At 37.3% G+C, this 23,035-nt stretch overlaps 1 protein-coding gene and 1 pseudogene across 7 annotated transcripts in view; one reads left to right on the forward strand and one right to left on the reverse strand.

Annotated features, from left to right (window-relative positions):
• Positions 1-23,035, forward strand: part of STYX (serine/threonine/tyrosine interacting protein) — a 52,020-nt gene that overhangs the window by 22,380 nt on the left and 6,605 nt on the right. For 6 of the 7 annotated variants that reach the window (XM_036307182.1, XM_036307190.1, XM_036307211.1 and 3 more), the window contains 6 exons: positions 4,988-5,048; positions 5,388-5,424; positions 5,920-5,959; positions 6,065-6,115; positions 8,879-8,951; positions 15,464-15,557. In XM_036307182.1, the coding sequence (XP_036163075.1) occupies positions 4,988-5,048; positions 5,388-5,424; positions 5,920-5,959; positions 6,065-6,115; positions 8,879-8,951; positions 15,464-15,557 (356 nt within the window). Of the gene's footprint in view, positions 1-4,987; positions 5,049-5,387; positions 5,425-5,919; positions 5,960-6,064; positions 6,116-8,878; positions 8,952-15,463; positions 15,558-18,217; positions 21,830-23,035 lie in introns of those variants that run through there. The other variant, XM_036307220.1, reaches the window with a different exon arrangement.
• On the reverse strand, positions 7,375-9,172 carry LOC118655460 (annotated as a pseudogene).

Below are 23,035 nucleotides of genomic sequence, written 5' to 3' on the forward strand. Positions count from 1 at the left end.
TAAAATATTTTAAATAAGTAATTCATGTATATAACTCAGAATTCTAAAGGTTTGAAATAATGTATATGAAAAGTAGGTTTCCCTATTCCTATCCCCTAAAGACTAAATTCCCTTCATAAAGACATCCAATTGTTACTTCTTTTTGAGTATCCTTCCAGAGTAATGTTACATATATAAGCAAATTCTTAAGGTAAACTATTTTTTTACTCTGGCTTTTAAAAAATTGTATATTTTTTGGAAGTTGCTGCGTATCATTACTTAGAGCTGCATTATTCTTTTTTTAAAAAAAATATATTTGTATTGATTTCAGAAAGGAAGGGAGAGGCAGAGAGAGATAGAAATATCAAAAATGAGAGAGAATCATTGATAGACTGCCTCCTGCATGCCCCCTGCTAGGGATGGAGCCTACAACCCTGGCATGTGCCCTTGACCAGAATCGAACCTTGGACCCTTCAGTCTGCAGGCCGAAGCTCTATCCATTGAGCCAAACCAGCTAGGACCTGCGTTATTCTTTTTAAGTTGTACAGTAATCTATTGTATGACTACACTAAAATTTATTCAACTGTCTCCTATTGTTGGACATTTAGATTGTTTCCAGACTTACTAATATAGCATATAGTCAGTTTCCCTGTACATGTCATTTAATTCATATGTAAGTATATCAGTAAATTTGTAGAAGTGGAATTGCTAGATGTGAGCATTTAAAATTTTAATAGGTGCTGCAAATTGCCCTCCAGTGAGTTGGATCAGTCTGCATTTCCACTATGAAGTATACGAGAATAACTCTTTTTGGATCTCTCTTAAACAGAATTATAAAGCATTAAAAATTTTTCCAGATCTCCTGGATTAAAATGGTGTTTCATGTAATTTTAATTTGTCTATCTTATTTATTTTACAGTGAGTGCTGTTGAGCATCTAATAATATATAATTTCTTTATTTTAACTTTATTTTTAAAATTGAGTATACTACAAGCGGTACAACAATGGTATATAATGAAAGTAAGTCTCTAAACCCAGATGCCTAACTTCTCTCCTGGGAGGTAGCTACTATTAAAACTCTTCCTTGAATATCATTCTAGAGATATTCTGTGTCTATATAAAAGCATATATGTTAAAAACATTTTAATGCTCTGCTTTATTGTTTATAAAAATGAAAGCAACCCGAATGTCCATTAGTATAAGACATTGTAAAATGTACTGTGTGAACATACAATAGAATACTATAACCATGAAAAAGAATGAAATTTTTCTGTTATTATGCTACGTGAAATAAGCCAGTCAGAGAAAGACAGATATCACATGATCTCACTTATATGTAGGATCTAATGAACAAAATAAACTGACAAAATAGGACCACAGACATGGAAGCATGGAACAAACTGACAGATTTCAAAGGGAAGTGGGGAGGGGCAACAGGAAGAGATGAACCAAAGAACTGATATGAATATATGCATAACCCTCAGACACAGACAATAGTGAGGTGAAGGCCTAGGGTCGGGTGGGAGCAGGGTGGAGGGGAGCACAGGAGGGAGTAACGGGGACATTTGTAATATTTCAACAATAAAAATAAATTTTAAAATATTTAAATATTTATGTGTGTATTGATATGGAATAATCTCTAAGATTCATTAAAAGAAAAATCAGCCTGGCGGCATTGCTCAGTGGTTGAGCATCGACCTATGAACCAGGAGGTCACAGTTCGATTCCCAGTTAGGGGACATGCCCGGGTTGCAGTTTGATCCCCAGTGTGGTGCATGCACGTGATTCTCATCATTGATGTTTCTATCTCTCTTTCCCTCTTCTTTTCTCTCTGAAATCGATAAAAAATTAAAAAAAGAAAAACCAAGGTACAGAACCATGTACACTCTCAGTGTGTTTAAAAATGTATACAAGGCATTAGGCATATAATGGGTGTCCCAAAAAATGTATATGCACTTTGAATGGTTATAAAGTCAGTGTTTATTTAATTTATTTTTTTTTCCAGAGAAAAAGGGAGAGCGGGAGAAAGATCGAAACATCAATGATGAGAAAGAAATTGATCAGCTGCCTCCTGCATGCCCCACACTGGGGATCGAGCTCACAACACAGGCATATGCTCTCACTGGGAATCAAACCCGTGATCTCCTGGTTCATAGGTCAAAGCTCAACCAACGAGCCCCGCTGGCCCAGCATAACGTCAGTGTTTATTAACATACAGTTCATTTTCAAAATTTAAAAGCTTCTACAGAAATTAATAATTTTTTTCCAATGCCTGTTTTCAAACTGGACTGTTCTGGTCCAGGCACTGCTGATAACACGAACCAGTGGAATCACAAACATCAAAGAATTGGAATTTCATTTGGAATTTGTGTGCCTTCAATTTGTCAGCTATTGCCGATTTTGTAACATAAACTTTATCCTGTCTGTATTCCCATAAAAAGTCTAGTAGTACTTTAGGATAAATTTTCTTTGTTCAAAGCTTAGTCTGGCTTCACCTATTATTTCAAATCAGGTAAACCTGAAAAGGAGTGAAAATTAAGTGAATTATCAGCTGTTAAAGTGTATATACATTTTTGAGACACCCTATATATTTTTGTATCTGTAAAGAAAATTTCTGGACTAAGACTAGAAACTTGACAATGATTGCTTTTCAGAAGGGAAATTCAGGGTCTAGGATGGTAAAGGGATCTATTTTTCATTGCAAATATTTTTTATACTGACAGAACTTTTGACTGTGTACATATTTCTCAGTGAATAAAAATTAGTTTTTAAAAATAAATGTCTATATTTTAAAAATAAAATAGATTGAATTATTTCTAATTGTAAAATAAACACTTGTCCTTTATAGATACTTTGGAAAAACTGAAATGATATCAAGAAAAAATATTTAAAAACTCATTCATAATTCCACAACCTAGATGATATACTTTGGTTAACATTTTGTTATATTTTCTTCTAAATATTTCTTTATTGTAAATGTGTATTATGTATATACACACATAGACTTATGTATATTAGAGAAGATGAATGTTACCATTTTACATTTGTTTTTAGTACCCAGAGCAGGTTCTTTATACTAATGGAAGAACTCTTTCTCCTTAAACTGAGTATTGTCTTATAGATTGACTAGAGACCCAGTGAACGATTTGTTCACTGGTGGGGTCCCTTGGCCTGGCCTGTGCCCTCTCGCAATTCAGGACCCCTCGGGGGATGTCAGAGAGCTACAGGCCAGGCCAAGGGACCCCACTGGTGCACAATCAGGGCTGGGAAGGGACTGCGGGAGGGCTGCAGGGTGTGTCCGGTCCGTCTTACCCAGTCCCGATTGGCTGGACCCCTGCAGTAAGCTAACCTACTGTTGGAGTGTCTGTCTGTTCCTTGGTGGTCAGTGCATGTCATAGCAACAGGTCAAATGGTTGAATGAACAGTCAGACACTTAGCATATTAGGCTTTTATTATATAGGATAGTTCTAGTAGTGGTTTTTAAAAAATATATGTATATATATGTTAATATATTTTTATTGATTTCAGAGAGGAAGGGAGAGGGAGATAGAAACATCAATGATGAGAATCATTAATCAGCTGCCTCTTGCATGCCCCCTTCTGGGGATCGAGTGCAACCTGGGCATGTGCCCTTGACGGGAATCAAACCTGGGACCCTCCAGTCCACAGGCTGACACTATCCACTGAGCCAAAACAGCTAGGGGTACTAGTAGTTTTTGACATTCAAATTAGCATATAGTAAAATATTTTAGTTTAACTCTGAATTAACATTTTCTCCCCTGAAGCAATGTTTTATACAACAGGTCTACCTAGTCATTCTAAGATACTGTTGTCAGAATCCTTATGGTTTTTACATTGGATTATCCTTGGATCCTGAGCTTCAACTTCTTTCTGATATGCCCTGAATTTATTGTTGTTTTACCATTAAAGAACTGTAATTTTTAAAACAATGCTAACTTAAAAATTAATTTCATAACTTATTTATAGTTATGTTAAGTAAACAGGTTAAGTTGGATAAATTAGAAATGGAAGTTTTTCACAAAATAAAAAAAAGCCTACCATATTAATAATGTCTTATTTTAAATGTTTTCCAAAGCATAAATTCCAGGACAGGTGGTCTCTTGACTTTTTGCACTACTGAAGGTTAGTTCAAACAGCCAATTTTTTACTCTTGACTCCATCAGACTGCCTTTCATTTTGATTAGCTCCTTCTCTTTCAGACTTCAGGCTTCTTTTTTTGGGCGGAGGGTGGAGGGCACGAAGGGGCATGGGCCACAGGGCCGCAGGATCCGGTTGGGCTCCGGGTGCCCCGGCCTGGCCCCGCCCTGCACCCAATCTAGGCTTCTTCTGAAGTGCTCTCTGTAGGGTTGTAAGGAGGAGTGGATACAGGACCATTCAGAGAAGAATCATGTAGTCCTAGAGAAGTAGAAATAGAAGAGTAACAATAATAAATATAGGCACTTTTTGTCTTTATTTTCTAGGTCCATTCTGATCTGGAGGAAGGTCTCGTGATTTTTCTATTTTAACCAGATAGATTTTTAAAAATATTAACATATCAGAGAAATGTTCACATGTGTTATGTAAGGCTTTAGATGTTATGTATGCTGCCCAACTGGCATTGCTCAGTGGTTGAGTGTCAACCTATGAACCAGGAGGTCACAGTTTGATTCCCGGTCAGGGAACATGCCCGGTTTGGGGGCTCGATCCACAATGGGAGGCTTGCAGGAGGCAGCTGATCAGTGATTCTCTCTCATCATTGATACTTTTATCTCTCTCTCTCCCTCTCCCTTCCTCTCTGAAATCAATAAAAAAAAAATACATATAAAAAATAATGTTATGTATGCTTTAAGCAATATATAATCTATGGTCCAGTTCTTAGGAATATGATACTTTGAAAGTTGTTTTGCATTCTTTTTATGGTTGTCTAGAAATTTTCAAAGTTAGGTTTTTAATACATAAAGAGAGTTTTGTTTGAAAGTGTGCTTATCACAAAATATTCTATTTTCAGATATTTAGTCTTGGATATTGCAGATAATCCAGTTGAAAATATAATACGTTTTTTTCCCATGGTAGGTATCAATATTTTAATATTACTTAAAATGTATTCATAGTTTGACCTCTTATTTATGGTCTGAACTTTTTCTTTGTTATGGCTGAATTTGTGGTGTTACATATGTTTTTAAAATTTGAGAAATCACACTTTGAAATTATTAAATTAAATTTTAGCTCCTGTATAACTTTTAAACTTCAAATAGTATTTGAAATTATCTGAAAATTCTTGAATTAATGTAATTATTATTCATATAAATTAGCAGGAAATTGTTTTCAATATATTTTGTTTCACTGTATGTATTTTATGTTTATGTTAATCTATATGTTTTATTATAACACATTGTCTTTGCTTTCAGACTAAAGAATTTATTGATGGGAGCTTACAAACTGGAGGTAAATAATATTTACTTAGCTAATGTTTATATTTAGATTGTTTAGTTAATTTTTTAGTTAGTATTCATTTTATTTATTTATTTACTAACTTATTTATTTTTAATCCTCACCCGACGATATTTTTCCATTGATTTTTAGAGAGAGAGGAAGAGGGAAAGACAGAAATATTGATGTGAGAGAAATCCTGTCTGTTTTATATCCTAAAATATACAACATCTATTGGTTGTCTCCTGCACAAGCCTCTACTAGGGCCCAGGCCAGGGAGGAGCCTGCAACCTAGGTATGTGCCCTTGACTGAAATCAAGCCCAGGACCCCTTTGGTCTGCAGGCTGACGCTCTATGCACTGAGCCAAACCAGCTAGGGCAGTTAGTATTCATCTTAAATTCAGGATATGAAAGTTGTAATTATATATAATGGACTGTTCACAAGATTGTGTTTTCTTTACTTCTTGTTTTGTATTTTTCTATCAGAATAACTGTTTCTTTTTTTTTCAGGGAAAGTTCTTGTCCATGGAAATGCAGGGATCTCCAGGAGGTATGAAGTTAGAGATAATTTTTTTCTCTCTAACATTTAATTAATGAGTTGTGTTTCCTGTTTTTTGCTGTTGTTTTTTTCTAAATTTTTCCCCCCCCTTTTCAGTGCTGCCTTTGTTATTGCATACATTATGGAAACATTTGGAATGAAGTACAGGTAAGAAAGTACTCAGAAACTGAGCCACAATTTAAATTATTATTAATTTAATGGAGAAGTTGGGAGTTTAAAGTTAATATTCTTTTGATTTTGTTATCTAGTCATGTTTGATTAGGCAGGCTCTTGTACCAGCTGCTTTGTCTCTTAACCTTTGTAGCTTGTCTCCCTTATTTACTTAAATTTTTTGTTTTGTTTTATGGAGGTACTGTTATTATTATTTTAAGAAGATAGTTATAGTTAGAATCATCCATGGAAGACTATTTACTGCTTAGGGAATTGGTTAGTATAAGTTTTAAGACACTTACACACAGATGTTACTGCTTTCCTTCTTTAAAAGGCTAATTTATTATGTTTTTCTTTAACAGTAGTTGGATGAAAAATTACCTAAGAATTTTTTTAGCTTCTCTTCATAATTCAGTGTAGTCTTTCTTATCCAGAATAGTATTTTCCATGCATATGCAAAGATAGAAAAGAGAGAGGAGAGGTCATGAGCTTCTTGGCCCAAAACAGAACATAAACCTGGCCATTGTGCAGTGTTTCCTTTGTTAGTGTGTCTGGTTGCACAAGTTAGAAATCTTGTAATCATTGATACCTTCCCCTTTTTTATTCCCCTTCTCCCAAACTGATCTATTAACCAGTCCTATCTGTTTTATATCCTAAAATATACATTGAGTATCAATATATCTTTCCCTCATCATTTAATCCCCCCAATACAAGCTCAGTTGTATCTTCCTGGACTCCTCCAATAGGAGCCTTCTTAGTGGCCTCCTGTGTTCTTTCCTCCAGTCTGTTTTGTTCTTCACACTGAACTTGGAATGATCTTTTCAAAAGATAAATCTGATCTAAACATATAATCACCTTACCCCAAAAAGCTTTCAAAGGTTTCTAATTCTTAATAACTTAGCCTAGCAGATGAAACTTGCATGACATGCACCCATCAATCTCTCCATCATCTTTTTTTCAATATATTTTTTTATTGTTTTCAGAGAAAAAAGGAGAGGAGAGATAGAAACATCAATTATGAGACAGAATCATTGATTGGCTGCGTCCTGCACGCCCCAAACTGGGGATCGAGCCCACAATCTGGGCATTTGCCCTGACCAGAAATTGAACCATGACCTCCTGGTTCTCAGGTTGATACTCAACCACTGAGTCATGCTGAGTCATTTTTATACCATGTTCCCCATTACTCTATTTGAGCTATGTTCAGCATTGGATCCACATACCTGACACATAATAAACATTCAAATGCTTGGGGGTTTTTTGTTGTCATTTTCTTGTCAAATGACTTTACTTGAGGCAATAAATAAAATATAACTCAACAGGAGATATTACACTTGGAGGAAAAACATAGGGAAAAAAAAACCTTAAAGCCAAACATTCTTTCCAAGGCAGAGCACTGGCATTTCCAGATTGATAGCAGAATGAGTATGTTTCCATGAAGCAAAATTGTGAGTCCAAAGTCTAGCTTTGAAATAGTTTTCCACTTCAACTCCATTTCTCAAGGCTCAGGGAACGATGCTTATGGTGTTTCTCAGGGCCAGGTAGCCAGTGACAACATAGGATGGCAGCCTGCGAATGTAGGGAAAGTCTTTCATGGTGTTGAACCGCAGCTTGCTCTGTGGGTCACTGTAGTTGGCAAGAAGACCTAAAACATCAGAATGCTTAGCTGGTTTGAAGGATAGGGGAGCATCAATACTGAAGTAGATGGGATTGTTCAGTTGCCATGGCAATGTCCTTTCAGAAATGAGAATTTGTTAGTTCTTCCAAGTTCTGTTCTTGCCAGCTATACCACCATGGTCAGAGGGCACAAAGTTGGGGTCCTTAAATGACAAAAGTTTGCAAGTTTTCTCTGTAGGTCCTGTGCTAAAATCAGAAGGCACCATTTTCTTCTCACTCATGGCTTCCATGCTGATACCCTGTGCAAAGCTAGAGGTGGACACTTTTTCTTCTTACTGGCAATATATCCCTGGGTGCTGCCACTGCCCTTATGGGAACGATTGCTGGCCTCCTTTTGCTGTTCCGGGCTACCCCCCGGGATGGCAGTGGTGGTCACAGTTGGAATTGGAGCCCCCCTTTCTACCTTGAGTCTTCTTTGTCCCCACTCCCACCCCCCAACTGCTTTCCCTGTGAAGGCCCTGGACTCTTCAAGTGCTTATTTAGTGTTGTTTTTTTCGTATCCTTTGTGTTTAAAATGGATAAGTTTGCTTATAAGTATCAGTTCTTAAAGGAATATTATTTGAATGCAGATAATTTATTTTATTTGAAAAATGAACAAGCATTGGGAAACTTTTATATATTCTCTTTATTATTTGGTGTCTTGTCAGTAATAATATGAATAGTGAAAGTAATTTCCTTTTATTGGGTCTCTACTATGTTCCAGGCACTGTTTCCTAGGCGTTTTTATCTCATTTATGCCTCATAACAGTGTGGAAGTAGATGTACTTCTCATTGACCACTGATAACATTGTGAGCATGTATGATGTGACAGGTGCTCTGTACAGTGCTCTGCACTTACCTCCCATCTTCTCAATAGCCCTCCAAGACAGGTCTTACAATGATACCATTTTATTGTGATTAGTCTGACCACACTGTCGATATTTCCACTACCACTCACTACCTCTTTTGAGTACAAGCTATAGGATTATGATTACCTATTTTAGATAAATATTTAGATAAGTTTCTATTTTAGATGAATTATCTCAATTAAGATTTAATTCATAAACTGATAACATCACTTTAATTTTCTTTTTATGTTTTCAGAGATGCATTTGCTTATGTTCAAGAAAGAAGGTTTTGTATTAATCCTAATGCTGGATTTGTTCATCAACTTCAGGTAACCTCTTTTCTCCCCTTTTTAGAAAGTAGGATTATTAAAATCTTAAGTCCGTGTAATTTAGGTGTAGAATTTACTTTGTAAATGCTTAAAAATCGCTATAATCTAATTTTATTCCAAGTTTGCATTTCTATTTAAAAGAGTTTTCCTTTTCAAAAAATTAAATTTATAGGGGTGACATTGGTTAATAATACCATGTAGATTTCAAGTATATATTTCTTTTTTTAAAATATATATTCTATTGATTTTTTACAGAGAGGAGGGGAGAGGGATAGAGAGAAACATCGATGAGAGAGAAACATGGATCAGCTGCCTCTTACACGCCCTCTACTGGGAATGTGCCCGCAACCAAGGTATATGCCCTTGACCGGAATCGAACCTGGGACCCTTGAGTCCACAGGCCGATGCTCTATCCACTGAGTCAAACTAGTTAGGGCTCAAGTATACATTTCTGATACAGAATTGCTTTGACTATTTGGGGTCTTTTGTGGTTCCCCCACAAAATAATTTTTTATCCTCTTTCTTTAAAAAATGACATTGGGATTTTGATGAGGATTCCATTAAATCTATATATTGCTTTGGGTAATATGGCCAAAAGAATTTTCTTAAAAACTGCTATTACAGCCCTAACCAGTTTGGTTCAGTGGATAGAGCATTGGCCTGTGGACTGATGGGTCCTGAGTGTGATTCCGTTCAAGGGTATATACCTCAGTTGCAGGCTCTATTGCCAGCCCTAGTCAGGGCATATGTATGAGGCAACTGATCGATGTGTCTCTCTCACAGTGATGTTCCCCCCCCACCCCCCTTCTACTCTCACTAAAAATCAATGGAAAAATATCCTCGGGTGAGGATTAAAAATAAAATAAAAAGGGCTGCTATTATTAGAAAAAAAGATTAAAGACACGTTGTTGAATATAAATAATATAAATAATTCATGTTAGAAATTTCTTCAATTTCTTTCTCCACTTTGTTCACACACATTGAGTTTTGATTCTAAGTATGCTACATACAACTTCTTAAATTTTATATGCTTTATCTTTTCCATGATTTTTCAGATTTTGTTGTGCCTAGAAAGATGCACTAAAAAAGATTTTTTTTTTCAAGAAAGAAAATCATAGGTTGAAGAATGTGCTCTGGCTGATTCCATGAATAAATTTCAAATTTAGACATCGAGTGCATTATAACATAGATTGTCTCAGTTACTGTATCTTAAATTTTACCTCAATTTTGTTTGTTTTTTTAATCCTCACCTGGGGATATTTTTCCATTCATTTTTAGAGAGAGTGGAAGAGAGAAGGGAAAAAAGAGAAATATCAGTGTGAGAGAAACACATCAATTGGTTGCTTCCTGCATGTGCCCTGACCAAGGGCCTGGGCCAGGAAGGAGCCTGCAACCGAGGTATGTGTCCTTGACTGGAATTGAACCCAGGACCCTTTGGTCTGCAGGATGACGCTCTATCTACTGAGCCAAACCAGATAGGGCCTCATTTTTGTTTTCAATTTACTATTAATTTTTACTTCATGTTTTAAACAAATAATTTTGTTATTTTTAATTTTTATTGGGTTTTAAATTGAATTTATTGGGATAACATCCTATCTAATAAAAGAGAAACATGGTAATTAGCATACAACCGCTACCCTTCCCATTGGCTAATCAGGGCGATATGCAAATTAACTGCCAGCCAAGATGGCGGCCGGCAGCCAGGCAGCTTGAAACTAACATGAGGCTTGCTTGCTTCAGTGACAGAGGAAACCAACGTTCCCCGCCTGCCTTGCCAGCCTCTGAGCCTGCAGTTTGAAACATTGTAACAAATATAGAAGCTAAACAAAACCCCAGAAACCTGCTTTCAGCAAGCTGGGATCTCAGAGCTGGAGTTATACATTGTTTCAATTATAGAACCCAAACAAAACAGATACCTGTTTTCAGCAGCAGAGGCCTCAGAGCTGGAGCCAGAGCTAAAGCTGGCCCAGAATAAAAAGAAAAGAAAAAAAGAAGCAGTTGGGAGCTTCAGTCACCCGCAAGCCTGAAAACAGCCATCATCCCCTCACCCAGGCTGGCCAGCCACCCCAGTGGGGACCCCCACCCTGATCCAGGACACCCTTCAGGGCAAACCAGCCAGCCCCACCCATGCACCAGGCCTCTATCCTATATAGTAAAAGGGTAATATGCCTCCCAGCACTGGGATCAGCGGAGCCGAGAGGCCTCCCGGCACCGGGATCAGCGTGACAGGGGGCAGCGCCCAAACCCCCTGATTGCCCTGCGGCTCTGTGTGTGACAGGGGGCGGGGCCACAACCTCCCTATCCGCCCTGCTCTGTTCGTGACAGGGAAAGGCGCCCCAACCTCATGATCAGCCCTGCTCTGTGCCTGATACGGGGAAGCTCCCCAACCCCCTGATCGCCCTGCGGCTCTGTGTGTGACAGGGTGCGGCGCCCCAACCCCCCCCCCCCCCCCCACGGGCCCTGCTCTGTGTGTGACAGGGTAGAGCCATAACCTCCCCATTGGCCCTGCCCTGAGTGTGACAGTGGCGGCGCCCCAACCCCCTGATCGGCCCTACTCTGTGAGTGACAGTGGGGAGCTCCTCAACCCTCTGATCGGCCCTGCTCTGTGCGTGACAGGGGGGAGCTCCCCAACCCCCTGATCGACCCTGCCCTGTGCGTGACAGGGTAAGGAGCCCCAACCCCCCTGATGGGCCCTGCTCTGTGCATGACAGGGGGAGCTCCCCAACCCCCCTGATGGGCCCTGCTCTGTGCATGACAGGGGGGAGCTCTCCAACCCCCTGATCAACCCTGCTCTGTGCGTGACAGGGTAAGGAGCCCCAACCCCCCTGATGGGCCCTGCTCTGTGCATGACAGGGGGCAGCGCCCCAACCCCCTGATTGGCCCTGCTCTGTGCGTGACGGGGGTGGCTCCGCAACCTCCCCATCGACCCTGCCTTGAGTGTGACGGGGCGGTGCCCCAACCCCCCAATCGGCCCTACCCTGAGCATGACTGAGGGTGGCATTGCAACCTCCCAATCCGCCCTGCTCTGTGAATGACAGGGGGCGGCGCCCCAACTCCCCAATCAGCCCTGCTCTGAGCCCAACCAGGGGCTGTACCTAGGGATTGGGCCTGCCGTCTGCCACCCTGGAGCAGGCCTAAGCCAGCAGGGCGTTATCTCCCGAGGGGTCCCAGACTGCGAGAGGGCACAGGCCAGGCTGAGGGACCCCCTCCCCCCCCCCAGAGTGCACAAATTTTTGTGCACCCGGCCTCTAGTCTACACTAATAAAAGAGAAAGATGCAAATTAACCATAACTTCATCAATCCGCTACACCCACAAGCCACACTCACCAGCCAATCAGGAGCGAGTATGCAAATTAACCCAACTAAGATGGCGGTGGTCATGGAGCTGGAGCGAGCAGGAGGCTTGGGTTGCCCCTGGCGATGGAGGAAGCCTAACTTCCTGCCTGCCCTGGGCTCCGCTCAAACCTACAAAGTTTCAATTATAGAAGATAAATAAATCCCAGATATCTGCTTCCAGCCTGCCCTGGAGGCGCTGAAAAAAAAAAAAAAGGAGAGACCGGGAGCTTGGGTCGCCAGGGGGCATGGCCAGCCTGAAAATGGTCCTCAGCCCCTCACCCAGGCTGGCCACACTCCCATGGGGTGAGGGTCCCCGCTGGGGGGATTGGCCAGCCTGAAAGCGACCCTCAGCCCCTCACCCAGACTGGCCAGGTACCCCAGCGGGACCCCCACCCTGATCCGGGACACCCTTCAGGGCAAACTAGCCAGCCCCCACCCGTGCACCAGGCTTCTATCCTATATAATAAAAGGGTAATATGCACATTGACCATAACAGCAGAATGACTGGGAATGACTGGTCACTGTGACACACACTGTCCACCAGGGGACAGACACTCAATGCAGGAGCTGCCCCCTGGTGGTCAGTGTGCTCCCACAGGGGCAGCTCTGCTCAGTCACTAGCCAGGCTGACGGCTGCCAGCACAGCGGTGGGGGCGGGAGCCTCTCCCTCCTCCTCAGCAGCGCTAAGGATGTCCAACTGCAGCTTAGGCCTGCTCCCCGCTGGCAAGTGGACATCCCCCGAGGACTTCTGGGCTGCCAGAGGGATGTCTGACTGCCAGCTTAGGCCCGATCCCCAGGAAGCGGGCCTAAGCCAGCAGGTGGACATCCCCTGAGGGGTCCCAGACTGCAAGAGGGCAGAGGCTGGGCTGAGGGACCACCACCGCCCCCCTCCCCCCCCGCACAAATTTTTGTGCACCGGGCCTCTAGTTGGTTAATAAAATTATACATGTTTCAGGAATACAGTGCTATAATACGTCATCTGTATATGTATTGTATGTTTACCACTCCAAATCAAGTCTCCTTTCATCACCATTTACCTCTTCCTTTACCATCTTCTACCTCTCCCAACTCTTCCCTCTGGTAGTCACCATATGGTTGTCTGTCTATGTGTCTTTTTTTTTTTCTCTTTTACTTCATTTAAAAGAGAAACAGTGGTATCTCTTTTCTCACCTTGTTTGTGTAAAATGTTTTCTATTTCTTCCTTATAGAACAGAAAGTTAACTGTAATTTATTAGTTTCTTTTCCTTTTAACAGTTGTGTAAAAACATCTCTTTTTAAACTGATTTGAAAAAGTAATATGCACTCATGGTTTAAAAATTTAAAATTCAACAATGCCTAAGGAGAGTACAGTGAAAAATAAGTCTCCCTAATAGTATCTCTTAGAGCTCAAAAAATATTTTATATGTATATGTACATATATAACAATTTTATATGACCACTTCCTTTTAACATGGGCCTTTAGATTGTTTCTAGCCTTTGATGATTATAAACAGTATTCGAAAGAATAGGTGCATCTCTCTGTGAATATACCTGTGAGATAACTGATCAGAGTGGAATTGCTGGGTTAGAGGGCACTTGAAAGGTGATATCAAATTAACTCTAAAAAGACTGAAGTAATGTAAACTTAACACACCCAAAAACAAGGAGACCTGTTTTGCCATCCTCTAAACAATACCAGTAATCAAAAGTATTTTAACAAACTTTTTGGTTATTGTCATATTGGTGGTAAAGCGCAACTCCTTATTGTTTGCCATTTTCCATACAGGTTGCAGGTCTTTTTCTTATTGGTTTTTTAAGAGCTCTTTTAAGGAAATCTGCCTTTGAAAAGCTATTTTTATTATACAATGAATTCTGTTCCGTACTTGGGTATATTTCTGGACTTAGTATTCTGTTCCATTGATATGCTTATTGCTCTACTTGTATCAAACAATTTTAAGTACTATAATATATAAACAATTTATAGTATGACTCAAGACCCCCTCATTGTTCTTCGTTAACTTTACTGGAAGAAGTTTTATAGTTTTTAATGATATATTCACAGTTCAGAAAGAAATGGCTCCATTAAATTTTTAGTCTTCTACTTTAAGAATATGTTCCAGTTATTCAAATCAGCTTTTATATCTTTTAGTGTTTTAAAGTTTTCTCTGTACAGAATATATGCATTTCTTATTAAATTTATTCCTAGGTACTTTTTTGTTCCCATTATAAGTGAAATTGTTTCTTCTCCCCGTGTATTTTCTATTTGGTTATTTGTATATAGGACAGCTACTAGTTTTTATTACATTTTCAGTTGGCAACCTTATTAAACTCTTATTCTAAGAAATTTTCTAGTTGATTAACTTAGCTTTTAATCTCATCTTCAATTTATAATTTGCCACTTTGCTAACTTTATATTGCTTTTTCATTGAATTTTCATTCTATCAGAACAATAAGTAATAGTGGTGAAAAGTATCGTACTTGTTATCCTAATGCCCCGATACATATTAATTGGTAGTTCAGTGTGTGATACCCTAGTGCAGGGGTCCTCAAACTACGGCCCACGGGCCACATGCATTTAAATACAAATATTGTATTTGTTCCCGTTTTGTTTTTTTACTTCAAAATAAGATATGTGTAGTGTGCATAAGAATTTGTTCATAGTTTTTTTTTAAACTATAGTCCGGCCCTCCAGCGGTCTGAGGGACAGTGAACTGGCCCCCTGTTTAAAAGTTTGAGGACCCCTGCCCTAGTGCAATGATGGCGAACCTTTTGAGCTCGGCATGTCAGCATTTTGAAAAACCCAACTTAACTCTGGTGCCGTGTCACATATAGAAATTTTTTGATATTTGCAACCATAGTAAAACAAAGACTTATATTTTTGATATTTATTTTATATATTTAAATGCCATTTAACAAAAATCAACCAAAAAAATGAGTTCGCGTGTCACCTCTGACACGCGTGTCATAGTTTCGCCATCACTGCCCTAGTGCAAGCTATTGGCCTGCCTTGATTTATAGTCTCATCAGTAAATGTGACATTATGAGGTAAGAATTTTAAGCCTGCATTTCTCTTACAATAATATGGTACCATATTTTTTGATATAAACTTAAGAATACTAATAATGTACACATCAACCACTGTTCTGGGTATCCAAGAACTTAAATGTATATTGAAGTTAATTAAAATTATATTTTAGGAATATGAAGCCATCTACCTAGCAAAATTAACAATACAGATGATGTCACCACTCCAGATAGAAAGGTCATTATCTGTTCATTCTGGTACCGCAGGTAAGAGTTTTTTCATTTTTGAGAAAGTTGTGGGGAGAAAGATGATAGTACATGAAAGGTAGAAAAGAATCATATTTTGCTCGTTACAAGTTACACTAACAATTTAAATTGTTTATAAAAAAAATTTCAAATTTTAATTTTATATGAATAAATATGTCTTATCTGCTGTGTGCACACCACTAACTGGTTAATCAGTGTAAGCTGATTAGAAGATCAAATTTCTACTTGGTTTCATTTTAAATCTCTAAGTAGTATAACTGTGTTGCCACTTAGATTAAAATAATAAGAGAAGTCTGGTGAAGGAGTGATCTTATTAAGAATAAATGATAGTTAATAAATGAAAGTATGTTTCAAGCTAGAGTGATTAATGTCAACTACCTCAAGTTTTTCTTTTGCTATGGATGTTCAAGCCCTTCGCCCTTCCCTATTTCAGAGTCCTTGCCCATTTTCAAAGGTAATGACTCAAGCACACTCTCACAATCTTTTAACTTTCACCTTCCTTCCCAAGATCTTGTTACACTTGTTTGCTGTTCTTTTTACTTTACTGGAGCACTCATAGAATTTGCTCATTTATGGTGTTTCTCTCCCAAAGTTCATTTCATTTTAATTTGAATCAACAGCCTTATATGATAGGAAGAACAGGTTACATTCCTACTGTGTTTTTGGCTGGAAACTAAGCACTTGTGATCTGAACCACCAGTCAGTCCAGCACTTTCTTCACTGTATTGTGCAGCCTGTTGTGACAGTTTTATATATTCATCCTTCAGGCTCAGCTTCCTAGTTGTCATTAACCCTTTTTAAAAAAATTTATGATTTTTAGAAAGAGAGGGAGACATCAGTTTGTTGTTCCAATTGTTTATGCATTTATTGGTTGATTCTTATATGTGCCTTGACCAGGGATTGAACCTGCAACCTTGGCATAACAGGACAACCCTCTAACCCACTGAGCCACCCGGCCAGAGCCATTAACTGTTTTGTTTGGGTTTTTTTTGCTACCACCATCTAGTTGTTATCAAATCTGCTAGGGTCTGTTTCCTCAGTACCTTTAAAGTTACTTCCCTATTTTATAGTATTCCTAGTCTCCGTCTAGTTCAGGCCCATGTTGGCCTCCTATCCAAAGTCTTTAAGTTTGGTCTGTTTGAACATTGTGGCCAGACTCATTTTCACTAAAGTTAGTTCTAATTGTGGTATTTTTCCTGTACAGAAGCCTTCATTGGATTAAGTCCTACAGAAAACACAATAGGTAGTGTCATAGGTAGTAATTAAAGTCTCTTCTGATCTTTTTTTGCACCCCTCACTGTTGTTCTTTTTTCTTTAATCCTCACCCGAGGATGATTTTATTGATTTTTTGAGAGGGAGGAAGAGAGAGACAGACTGACATTGCTTTGTTGTTCCACCTATTTATGCATTCATTAGTGGTTTCTTGTATGTGCCCTGACCAGGGATCGAACCTCACCTTGGTATATGTGGACATGCTCTAACCAACTGAGCTACCCCGCCAAGGCCTGTTTCTCGTTATTATGCACTCCATGATGGTTTTCTTCATCTCTTTTTTTCCACCTAGAATCACATTTAGTCTCTCTGTTCCTAAAAACTTAGTTCATGCATCATCTCAAGAAAACATGATGATTAACTTACTCTTCCTCTAATCCCATCATTGAAACTGCTCTATCTATACTGCTCACTTTCTGCCTTGCATTAAGGTTATTTGTACCTTACCTCCCTTAGTAGAAGGTACAAAAGTAGAAGGTGCAGCACCTTCTCTGACACTCAGTTGCAGCAGCGGTACTTAGCCTTGTCTAGCATGTTTTCTTCTTTATCCTACTGTCTCGGTTTATATTTCTGTCCTTATTTGACTAATCGTATAGTGACAGATTAATTTCATGTTGGAATCTGCCCTCTGAATTAACATTATTACTGTGATTAAGCACAATTGTTAGAGCATAAATTTAAGGCCATCCCATTGTTAGGCATATAATAAAGCACCACTTTACTAGTCATTGTTCCCTAAAGTTTTCCTCCATTGAGATTCAGATTTTTTTTATTATACTTATTGGCCTTATAGTGACAGCTTTGATTCCATGTGGAAAATTTCTGTACTAGTGGACTCTGATGTGAAGAGTGGTTAAAAGAAAATCTCTGCTTTATATGCTGCATGCTGTCCTTTCTTCCAGTTCTAGACTTGTTGATAATAAAAAACACAGCTTCAGTGGAAAAATATTTTCAGCAGCGTCTATGAAAGCAAAGATAATTATATCTGCAAAATAAAATTGTACAAATTTAAAATTAATTTCTTAAATTTTATGTCCTAAGTCACGATTATGATGCCTAAAAAAAATAAACTTGATAATCAATTGTTCTGTACCATTATCTCTAAAATTTTTATTTCCAAACTACTTTAAAAATTAATGTTTATCATTTACAACACCTAAGACATACTTAGTTCTCAAGAGGGAAAATGTATTCTGTTATGAAGATACAAAGTTATTTGTGTAATTCATAACAAGAGAATTTACTAAAGTTTGCTGAAAGTTCAGTCATGGAATTGTCTTAGTGCATATATACATGGCAACACTTCAGTAAAAATGAAACTTACTAGGTATAACATTTCTAATAAATTTAAGTTCCCATTATATGTTATGTTCATGCAATACATTTAGGCAGTTTGAAGAGAACACATGAAGAAGATGATGATTTTGGAAGCATGCAAGTGGCTACTGCACAGAATGGCTGACTCAAGAGCACCATAGAGGATGTGAATTTCTATTTGGGAAGGAGGAAACACTAGAGACAATACTAATGTAAAGTGGTAAAAACACAAGTAGTTTCTTTTCAATTATATGTTGCTTCCAGATGTGTTTCTCTACAACTTATTAAGCAACATTGTAAGATTTCTGCAATAGATGGCACTGATGGTTTTACTCCTTTTCTTTTTATTAACACTTTACAGTTTTATTATAAACTAAAATTTTGGACTTGCAAAGAGGTATTATTGCAATAATGCACTTTTCATACTTGAAATTTATTTGTATGATATAAAGTTACTACTTTAAACATAATGCAAAGTTAGGGGAATTTGTTTATAAAATTTGGGTAATTTGTAACAAAAGAATTTCCTAAAGTTTGCTAAAAATTCATTTTGTGTTCTATATATTACATTTAAAAAATAATTTTACAGTTCAATTTTATGATGGAGCCTCTTACAGAAACATTAACAAATGCAGGAACCTGTCACCTTTCTTTTTTATTATAATTAAATAGCTTAATTACCTTTTTATTTTTTAAAACATCTTGATCCCTTATCACTAATCTTGAAATCATGACAATAAGCCAACTATTCTTACTTTAAGATGATCCAAGTATTGCTTCCTTTCCTATTACCTTTCTAATTTATTTAGTCTATAGAAGAAAAATATTTAATGAACAAAAGATGCATTGCTTTATACCAGATGCTCAAAAACAAGGAGAGTTTTAGATTTTCAAGTGACTTTCTTTTCACATTTCTTAGAAGCCAAATGTTGTGTTTGTTCTTTTTAGAGTTGCTTAGCCCAATTTTCTTTGTCCAAAATGGTTCTAAATAGACTATAATAAACCAATGTAGCACCATTTTTTTTCCTAAATGAATCCCAAAAAAGAAAAGTGCCTTGCATCATTAAAAAATAAATAAATCCTCATGACCTCTAAATGAGTATGTATAACATTGAAAAATTTTTAACATTTTTCTTTAACTTTTTAAACCCATAAATTAGTTTAAACTGAAAGTCTGAGGCTTGAAGAAACTTCAGTAAATAATTTGGAAATATTTACTCCTTTATTTTATATTATCCTAATAATTCTTTGAGGTTGTTCTGGCTCAGACAGAAGCTTTTCTTTGAAGTTGCATTTATTGAGGAAAATGATTTGTGGGAGACTTTAGTGTATTTTAAATTCGTGTATGAATCAGTTCTTTATATTGAGTTAATCCAAATTTGCCCTATAATTTGCATTAGCAAAGTCACTTTATGGATCCAATTTCTCCATTTTTATTTATAAATATATATATATATATGTATATATATATGTATGTATATATATATATATGTATATATATATATATATATATAAATTGTTTTAACAAAAACACTTTTGATATTTTAAGTACAATGTGAGGGAGGAGTGTTTTAACTTTTTATAGTTGATGATTTAGGTTAGCACAAGCAAAACTCCTTTCTCACTTTTCTCAGTCCTCACTTGAGGTGCTTTACTGATGGGAATGATTTCCATACATTCCCTTGGTACCAAGAGGTACTATGCAAAGTGACATTACACCAAGTTACTTGCTAGGCTTTCTTCCCTAAAATGTAATAATACAGTAAAAGTGTGTTTTATCAAGCATAGCAAGAGTAAATTAATTAAAATTGCTTTGTTAATAAGAGTCAATTCCTGTTGACCCAGGTGGTATTCCTCTTCTGATTTCCCTTCCCTTTCTCTATTTTATGACCCTGAAAACAACATGTTAATTCCATGTGGTCTGTATTTTGTTGTGTGATTATGTCATTTGGTGTGGTTGGCTAGTTGAGTCAGAATTTGCACTGAGTGTTCAGAAATTCCAGTTGGTAAAGTGCCAGATAACACAGCTTCCCTGTAAATAGATCACTATTGGATAAGTCAGCAAAGATCTCTCTTGTAATCTAATAATATATGATGCTTCATTCAGCAGAAAGTCTGCTCAAAAGGATCTTCATAGTAGTACATTTAGGCTTTAAAAATGAGGTAAAGATTTTTAAAATTAGTTTCTTAGGTATACATATCCTCTCTAGTAAGTTGGGCCAAAAAAATACAGATTTAGTTATTTTTGCTGATCATTTTCCATTTTTTCTAACCACTATAATTTTTATGTTCTCACTAAAGTGCCTGCCCAGCACTGTACATTAAAGACTCTCTATCACAACACTAGGAAAAGGGACTGTCATGAGTACAATATTAATGTGGACAAAATGATGTTATTCTTTCCTTCATGTAAGAACATTGCAAGTTCATTTTATCTGGGATCCGTTCTTCCACCTAATGTTTAACTAGTTCTGGTAGCTCTTCCAGTCTTTCTTCTATTTAGTTCCATTTCTATGCTTTATTTCTACTGATGTTTTGTGATAGTTAACTCTGATACATTTAACCAATCATGACTTATTTTCTAGAATATTTGAATAATGTATAAGTGGCATAGTTCCCAATTTTAAACATTAAATATGTCATCTGGGCATAGAATTTAAAGTGAATTTGCCTCAAAACATAGGACAACTGTTTTATTGTCCATTTTGAAAGTGAGAAACTTAAATATTGAAAATATTCAAACTGGAAGGCAGTATTCTAACCTAATATCAGTTAATTGGTTTATATTATTTTATCTATTAGATATTTTAAACAGCAGTTACTTTTATTTGTATCTACTCTATGTTGGAAATGTTAAATCGTGATAGCTTTTGCTACAAACTCTCAACCACTTAATTTTTGGAGTAGAATATGTATTTCAGGGGGATTTTATTTCAGCTGAATTTAGAAGTAATGTCAAAATGTTAAGCATGTCCTTTTTAAGAAAATATACGGTTTCTAATTGTCTTATTACCCTGGTAATTCAAGTGAATTAGAAGTATTCAACTGCAATCTTGAATTATAAAGTTGGGATGCATATATATGCATATATATCAGAGTCTCAACTGATGTAAAGTAAATGAGCAGTTACCTGGTGAATTCTTTTTTTTTTCTTTCCCCAATAACTGGCTTAACCTACACTTCCACAACAAACTTAGCTTCACTTCACTTCAGTATTTACTTTATTGTTGTTCATTGAACAGTGCTCCAAAAAGGAATCATTAGGAAATAGCTGAGAATTATTAAAAGATTTTATTTTATGTTTTGGTCAGAAAAATGTTTCTAAGGTCTTTGAATGCTGGATTTCTTTGTCTTACCCATCCATGGCAGCTAAAAAAAAAAAAAAAAAATCACTCAAAATATTCAGGTTTACATGTTAGCTCTCTTTATAGGGAGTTGCCATACCTCACAATTCAAAGTGTATTCTATAGATCAGTACATTATACTGACATGTAATTGCAATTTACTATGCAGCAAAAATTCAAGAAAAATAACCTAGTGTCTACTTACCTTTGTATAGGCAATTGCTTAAGTTACTCTGCTTTTAACATTTGTACTTAGACAAAATGCTTATGTATGTATAGGAATGTCACAGTGCGAAATGCTGCTAGCCCAGACACAAAGTATTAAAATTATTTTGTGAAGATTGGTGGTTGTATTAAAACTATTGTGCCGTTATACCTCAAAACGATTGAAAAGCTCATTTATACTGCTTATGCCTCAGAACTTCTTTATTTAGATTGTTGGCTTCTAGGGAGAAGTAACGTAGTTTTATTCCCACAGATTAAGGAGGATAAATGAACATTGGAAATTGATAAGCACTTAAGAGTATCTTCCAATACATTGTGGACACACACACACACACAAACTATGGTCAGTAATCAATGTAAGGTGCACATTTCAGCTCAAGTATATCAAGTTTAAAGTTGGGAGTGAGAAAATTCATCTCTAAAAGAAATGGTAGGTGATCTATGCAATTTCCAGCCCATTAAAAAAATACTTCTTGCTTTTGTACCTCTTCCCCTCATTAGTCCACCTACATACTAGTCTTCATCAAATATGCCATTACTACACCAATATTCTAGATACCACTAAAAGGCAAAATATTACTGAATAAACTATGACAAGCCCTTGATCATAAAATATACCCAGATTTCCAAAATGTTACCATGTCCAAAAAATGCATTTTACCAGTAGAATCAATGATATACAAATAGACACATATGTGGGGCACAATAAAAATCGCACCTTCCACTTCATTATACTTTTTCAAAAGCAAACAATGCTCAAATTTGTAAATATAGTTAAATACCTTTTTTTTACTCAAATTTACTTAAAATGTGGCTTAGAAAATCATAAACATTCTCTGGTTAACTAATATAGAGCATCGGCATCATTTTCCTCATGACATAATTTAAAGTAATTTTTTTTTCCTGTCACAATTATCCTATGCCCTCTTCCACCTCCTTCCATCCCCCGCTACCCTTGTAATCACCACCCTGTTGTCCATGAGTTCTTTCTTTTTTGCTCACTCCCTCCACCCCTCCAATCCCCCACACCCCGAGCTGTCTGCCTGCTCTCTAGCCTCATGACACAATGTTTATATTCTATACCTTGCTTGTAACTATTTCCTTTAGGGGGGATATAAAGTAAGACCTTAAGAACGCCATTTTAAGCAGCAGTTCTCAACCTGTGGGTCGTGAACAATGAAAATACATCCTGCATATCAGATATTTATATTACGGTTCATAACAATAGCAAAATTACAGTTATGAAGTAGCAACGAAAATAATTTTATGGTTGGGGTCACCACAACATGAGGAACTGTATTAAAGGGTCGCGGCATTAGG

Source organism: Myotis myotis, unplaced genomic scaffold (assembly GCF_014108235.1).
Source record: "Myotis myotis isolate mMyoMyo1 unplaced genomic scaffold, mMyoMyo1.p scaffold_m19_p_1, whole genome shotgun sequence".
NCBI classification, from domain to species: domain Eukaryota; kingdom Metazoa; phylum Chordata; class Mammalia; order Chiroptera; family Vespertilionidae; genus Myotis; species Myotis myotis.